This window comes from Triticum dicoccoides, chromosome 7A, assembly GCF_002162155.2.
Source record: "Triticum dicoccoides isolate Atlit2015 ecotype Zavitan chromosome 7A, WEW_v2.0, whole genome shotgun sequence".
Classification (NCBI taxonomy): domain Eukaryota; kingdom Viridiplantae; phylum Streptophyta; class Magnoliopsida; order Poales; family Poaceae; genus Triticum; species Triticum dicoccoides.
In genome coordinates, this window is record NC_041392.1 from 567,991,833 (window position 1) to 567,998,827 (window position 6,995).

At 42.2% G+C, this 6,995-nt stretch overlaps 1 protein-coding gene across 2 annotated transcripts in view; it reads right to left on the reverse strand.

Moving 5' to 3' along the window:
- Window positions 1-246: 246 nt before the first annotated feature.
- Window positions 247-6,995, reverse strand: part of LOC119332395 (MLO-like protein 13) — a 7,710-nt gene continuing 961 nt past the window's right edge. The window contains exons 2-15 of one of the 2 annotated variants that reach the window (XR_005160929.1): window positions 5,990-6,047; window positions 5,511-5,668; window positions 5,118-5,234; window positions 4,989-5,043; window positions 3,479-3,612; window positions 2,565-2,639; window positions 2,361-2,449; window positions 2,235-2,284; window positions 1,916-1,956; window positions 1,532-1,744; window positions 1,376-1,443; window positions 1,175-1,235; window positions 462-1,091; window positions 247-358 (exon numbers count right to left, since the gene is read on the reverse strand). Coding sequence is in view for 1 of the 2 variants with exons in the window: in XM_037605577.1 (XP_037461474.1) it covers window positions 798-1,091; window positions 1,175-1,235; window positions 1,376-1,443; window positions 1,532-1,744; window positions 1,916-1,956; window positions 2,235-2,284; window positions 2,361-2,449; window positions 2,565-2,639; window positions 3,479-3,612; window positions 4,989-5,043; window positions 5,118-5,234; window positions 5,511-5,668; window positions 5,990-6,047 (1,413 nt within the window). In the remaining variant the exon portion in view is untranslated. Of the gene's footprint in view, window positions 359-405; window positions 1,092-1,174; window positions 1,236-1,375; window positions 1,444-1,531; window positions 1,745-1,915; window positions 1,957-2,234; window positions 2,285-2,360; window positions 2,450-2,564; window positions 2,640-3,478; window positions 3,613-4,988; window positions 5,044-5,117; window positions 5,235-5,510; window positions 5,669-5,989; window positions 6,048-6,995 lie in introns of those variants that run through there. The other variant, XM_037605577.1, reaches the window with a different exon arrangement.

The following is a 6,995-nucleotide window of genomic DNA, read 5'->3' on the forward strand; positions in this document are numbered from 1 at the left end:
AAAAATTGAGACTTTGCAATGTGCTACTTTTTTTTTTGAGACAATATTGCAATGTGCTACTAAATAATAACGCTCACTATTTCGTTGAAACCACGGGCGGGCCGGATTGTGCGGCCCATGCGGACTTGGGCGACGGCTCTACTACTACTGTGCCCCTGGGTCCGTCAAGGCGGTCGACGGCGTAGGTTGTCGGTCCCACGGCGCCGGCCGGCAGCGTGAAGGCACCTCGGCTCGGCCCTGTCCAAACACGGTCGATGGACGGACGGATCGAGAGAACGCGCCGTACGCCCATCCATCTTTCGATATGGACTCGCCTCGCTCGCTGCTGCTTGCTCTGCAGGTGCACGCATGCGAGGAGCTACGCGATGGAAAAATGGCGTAGTCAGTCATTCATGCACGGACGACGTGAGTGTCTCATCAGGACAAAAGAAAACGGTTTTGTCTGTAAATCATTCACTCACTCATGAGCAGCATCTGCTTCGAGCGCTAGCGACGGAGAGATCACGCGGAAACGACGAGGGAGGCCAACGACCTTTGTAGCATGTGTCTCACATGACATGTCGCGACAGCCGGCCGGAGACGCGTCCTGTCCGCTCGTACCGTTTACAGAGAAGCCGTGACATTACAGTGCGTAGTGTCCGTCAGCGTGCACGAGACGAGGGCGCCTGCCTGCGCAACCAGGCGGTACGCCCTCCCTCCCGGCCCAGATGTACAGAGCCCCGGCGGACACCAGCAATGTCCCGGCTGGCACCGGCAGGGCATGCCGGCGCGGCATGTAGCCTGTCGCCTCTGCACGTTCACCTCCGGCTGTCGACGTCCGCGACGGATACGATCTCGTCCAGGTCGGGGACTGCCGCCGGCGTCAGCATGTTGCGCGAGCTGCCGAAGCGCTCGTTGGGCGCCCGCGCCACCGGAATCTCGACGCTGTCGCCGCGGCCGGCGACGGGATCCGTGGCGCCGGCCTTCTTCAAGGTGAGTGAGTTCCGGAGGCTCGTCTCTGAGCGGCCCCTCTTCCGGGCACCCGTGGCCCAGTTCGCCACGGACTCGTGGAGGCCCGAGCCCAGCGCTTGCAGCTTGATGTCTCCGCTCATCTGGCCCAACAGAATCAGCGTGTCATATATCTGACTTTTTAAACTGTGGAAGCAGGGGGGAGTGAATATTTCACGGAGTTTACGTGGGTGACGATGGCGTATAATGGCAGGGTGATGTAGCTGCACACCACCTGGATGATCAGACTGCAAAAAGAACACATAAATCATTTCTGAAGTACTACTAACAAGTAATCTAAACACTCTTATATTTCTTTACGGAGGGAGTATATGAGAAGGCCACGGAATATCCGTGAGAACAAATGGCAATCCTGAATTTTACTGACCCAATAACAAGTCTGGAGATGGCGTAAGCCTTCTTCTCCATGATGCATGAATCGAACCCATATGTTACCTGTGGAGGTCATGACTTTGTTAGTTAGCTCCACAGCCTAATTATATTCGGGAGTTGGTTTAGGTGAGAGCGTGGGAAAGGATAATACCAAGACCCAGAAGAAAAAACCAATCTCGAAGGCGTTCTGGAATAGGATGAAATGGATCAAATGAAGGACAATTGAAGGTTTCCCAAACCAGAAATGCTCCTTGGATGGCTTTATGTTCGGGACTTGGTTTGTTTTATCTGCTAATGATGCTGCTGCCTCCTGAGCTAATCGAGTAATAATGTGCTGTAGCTTTGCGCCAACAACAAGCAGGAGCTGCAATTTACCCCATTGTTAAGAATTGTCCTCGATCAGATAAAAAGGGTTTTTTAGATTACTTTTACTAAATAAGCATAACAACTAACATAGGCGTGATCAGAATTGAGAAGTACAGTACAGAATAGGATATTTGAATGAACAGACGCAGTGTAGCAGAGGAATACTTACAAATAGAGGCAAGAAAGCTAACCAGAAGTATGTGTGCCATCCTGCATTTGGTGGCAAATAAAATTATAAAGAACATACAGAACAGAAACCTATTAAATGCATATCCTGATCAACAAATGGACGGATGCCGATATATGAAACCTTAAGATATTTAATCAACAGTCAAGTGCTTGGTAAAGGGTATTCATCAGATTCGACTGGTTAAGAGTTTAAATGACAACATGTGGTGGAAAAATAAGTAAAGTTACCGGGGATTATAGCTGCACTGCATATCTAACAAACTATAGGGACATGTGTTCAGTGGTTCAGTCAGACTTACCATTTATATTCAGCAAAAGGAAAACGATAACAAAAAGCCACAGGTACCAGCTGCATCAAAGTTACTAATATTAAAGGCACGTATATATTCAAGTCAAAGTTAGAATTTCTCTACAAAAATACCAACCTGATACCAACAACCCTCTTAAAGTCATGCTCAAGGGCACGGGTCATGTACTTGTGGAAATCAAAGTTTGGGTGCCTTGGGTAGTGTATCTGAATTAAATGGAAGAAAGGGAGAAAATACCCTATTAGCTTCAAGCCTTCAATAGCAGTACGGAGAAATGCATGAGAAAAATATGCAAGAGTTAAAGTAAGTAATATATCTTACTAAGACGAACGCTGATCTAAGCGCTTCATAATCTGATTTACCCACAGAATCATGAAATTGCTTCGAGAACGCAATCTGCATTGAGTGAATCAAACCTTTATGGTCAAGTCGAAGATAGACTAACAGACATAGTGACACATGAAACGAACACGGTTCAAATAAATATTACCGCAATAACTGTATACATACTGTGCGACTGGGAGCAATTAATTATGGTAAATGACAAATGGATGTTTTCTGGAAATTGATTCATCAACTGAAAAAATCATACAGCAGGAGCACCTTGAATCAATGAATGATCATGTCGTACTGCAGTTTTGTGCGCATGCTTGCCATATTTTGAGGACAGTGTGTGTTCAGGCCCTAAACCCAGCTGCTGAGTCATTTTCCCCAGACTAATAAATGATAGAGCATTCATTGGTACACAACTACGATAATCTACCTAAGGAGCATGAAAAGTAAATATGACAATGTGATTTCCTATAATTTTCATCCAGTGTCAGTTAATAAAAGTTGACAGTTCTGTCTAATTCCACGTTTTTAAGGCATCCATAAGCAACGCCTAAGGCGTCGCTTAGGCAGTAAAGCGCCCTGGCAGTTCCCTAGCATTTTGTCGGTCTTAGGCGCTTATGTGTTGCTTAGGCGGTAAGGTGGGGGTAGATCGCCTTATGAAGCCTTACCGCCTTAAAAACCTTGGTCAAATTTACTTTTGCATGTTATGCTAATGAGAAGCAGTGAACGCATGCAGTTTAGTCGAGCTACTGCATGCAATGTGATAAACATGTTTACCATAGTGAATCCTTATGTTACATATAGATAATAATTTGGATAAATGCATGCACGCAATCAAGGTGCAGATAGACCATTCTAGATAACTGAATTGAGCAATATAACAGGATTGGCAGACGACTTACTATCCAGCTCACAACAGCCAGCTGCTTCCAAAATCCCCTGGTTCGCTCACTGACCAATTCACCCTGGTGATTATGGCGTAGCACAACATGCAATGGTGTAACGTTTCCTACAATATCTGTTTGTAGTTCTGCAACTGTTTCTCCAGAAAGAAAAGAAAACATTGAGCCAGAAATCTTTAACGCCTATTAAGTAAAAACACAAACGGACCCTTTACAGCATAAATGAAGGGGAAAAGGGCCAATGGAACAGGCAGAAATATAATGCATCGATGCCATAAGGAGACAGTGCAAATTAGGAGACTCGGTTTCCATCCAACTGCGAAGTATTCACTTATTCTGCCATGTCAGTTGTTGCTCATGTTGTGGCGCGAAACCAACAGAACAGACAACAAATCGCATACTTGTTGCAGAATTTGACCGATGGTCAAAATGTGGACACATGGGGCATATCTAGTAGAGCCATAGGGATGCGCAGAACGCCTGGGCAACCCCAATATGTGAGATTTTTTTCAGGCATAAATTATGTGTAGGTATATGGGCATATGGCCCCAATATGTTATGAATGTTTAAGGATCTAAATAATTTTGATGGGCTTCCTATTCAACATTATAAGTTATGGAATTTACCTGTAAATTTGGTATTGCTCTGACCGGCAGAGAGGGCAAATGTTTACATATATTTTCTGCATTTTTTATTTAATCTTGTGAAAACAAAGATTTAAAATAAGTATCGACATTCGACAATCAACTCTTGCATGAGCAAGGGGTTTTCTTGAAGTGTTTACGAGGAATACAAACGCATCGTGTGTAATTTGTGAGTTATATAGTAGCTATTGTGTACTCTTCTATCCATGCAAGTCCTTATTTGTATTGTTAAAAAAAGTGAAACTCATTTGTGTCGGACTGTGAAATTATGTGTCTGGAGACTCTGGACAGGACAACTTCTGACTGTAACTGCACACACCCATTCAAAATTTTCTAGTACAAAGACAACAGAATCTGCAGAAAAATAATTCAAGAAAACTTGAAAAGGTGTTTGATCGGATGCAAATAATGTACTCCCTCCGTAAAGAAATATAAGTGTTTAGATCACTAGAGTAGTGATCTAAACCTCTAGTGATCTAAACGCTCTTATATTTCTTTACAGAGGGGGTAGCAAATACCAGCCTTCCAATGCTTATTTAATTTTAACATTTCTTGAAGCTCAGGAAGATCAGGCAAGAACCAGTACAAACATCTTGAAGAACTGCGTAGAAGCATGAGAACGCTAGGGGTGGGGTTGGTGATGAAGCAACATGTGTATAAAGAATATAATTGCATTTTTAACTTAACAGTGAGTATGGATAACAATCACGAATCATGACCGACTCTCTCTTTAGTATGTCATATTTCTTCATATTTGATTATATGTCCCAATATATAACTACATTATATAATGTCACCTAGGAAGCCCACATCAAGTACTTACAAAAATCAATCAAGTAGACAAAAAAGATAGGGCAATAACGCACATTTATGTTGTATATCTCGGTGAATTCCATTCTCCCAATGCTTCCATCTTCTTATCTAGAAAATTTTAGCGGGAGTAAGTTTGTCGTGCACAAACATGGTCATACCTAACTTTTTATTTGAAGACGTACCTTCGCTCCACCAAGCAATATTGTTGTAGCACAGAAAACCACATGGACCAAGCCAAGTACAAATATGAATATGTGCAGCTGATGCAATGCCTCCAGTGATAGAAAGGGGACATCACCCTGAAACAGAGCAAGCCTATCTTTATAATGATCATTCTAGAATACATTTCTGCATAATACACTTCAACTGCTTCCCTTTTAAGGAATGCCACTTTACATTGCTTCATGTGACACAGTGACAGACAAATAACACGAGGCGTTTCTACCCAATATAGAAGGATCTGTATCTCATAAAATAGGTGCCCAACAATAAGACATCCAGTTCGAAGATACAATCAGGTTTCAGTTCCAGGACAATGATGGCTCAACATTTTTGCGAATATGGAACTTCCTAACCTTTTTCTTGCAAACTATGCCACCTTCTTCTATAACTTTGTGATTCTCTCTCTTGCATGGAAGCATGAAACGTGTAGCGGTTTCCGGAATGCAAATGTGAACAATAAAACTCTGTGAGAGACTCAGGATGAAGGAAATGAATCCAAGAAGCATTAACTCTGCATATGTAGTCATTGAACCAGATAAGACACAGAGGAACAAGAAGAAGAAGAAGAAATCAATATCATATAGTAAGTGAGCAAAATATTTGCCAACCCTTTGTCGTGTTTCCTATGTATCATTTTCTGAAGTCAAAGCTCTTCAACCATGTACATATTTGCCGAAAAAACATACTACAATAAACTATTTAAGTTTTATAATAGATATAGCATGTATTTAGCATACAGTTACTAATAACAAATGAATCTGAATGGTCCGATTAATAAGGCATGCTGAGATGCCAATTGATAAGTTCACACAACAATATTCCTGAATGTTACCTTCTTTTAGTCTCTGTAGGGACGAATACAATGTTTTCTGCTGCTTATGTTTTAATGCCTGCACGGTTGTAGAAGAAAGCATAAGTAGGATGGGGGAATCATTGGCATCTCTTCATAGCATTGTTGACTACTGACTTCAAAAGCAAGTTAAAGGAAAAAAATGTTCTTGAGTATTAAATCCTGTGTTGAGACCTTAACATGGATTGCCTGCTTTTTGGAATGTGCAAGATGAAAGTTTATCACTATTATGGTTTCAATAAAATAATACAAGATGGTAGCACCCTTAGAAGTCCTAAATGCAAAGAAGACTGAGCAATCAAGTAACAGAAAAGAGCAATAACATGATTTCAGCACTATCCCAGATGATATAACTGACAGGAAGACAACCAGGAAGAAAGTTGGTGAACCTAATTTGAGCCAGTCAACACTCAGGGATAGCTGACAATGAAACTGTTCTGCAAAAAGAGCAATGTCGCGGACCATGGAAAGTATTACACCAGCAAACTACCGAGCGGGGAACTGCACTTGCTTGATGATGCTAGCGAAGGAGTGTGTTTTTTTGTAGAATTCTGGAACATGAATATGTGAAGCTAATAACGGAGTACATTTTGCTCATAGACATGTAACTGTTCATTCTAAGTACAGTGTCAAAAGTTGCAACATAGAGAGGGTCAGGGGAGAGTAAATTGGGCCAAAAAATCCACTTGAGCTCGCAAATCGAATGCCAGAAGGAACAGGCGCCTAACCCCAGCAAGTTCGTTTTGCCGCAGAGACCAAAATTTCATACAATCCTTCACCTGAACCCCCACAGTTCACCAGGAATTGGCAGGTATAGTACTAGTACTACCTTTCTAGCTAAATATAACACGTTTTTGCAGTTCAATTTGGCAGGTATAGGAATTGGCAGGAGTAGTACATTTTTCCTGCTTCCACGGTCGAACCAAGTAACCAACGAGCATATACTGATTTGTCCGCGGAATGTAAAATAAAAAATAAAAAAATGAGC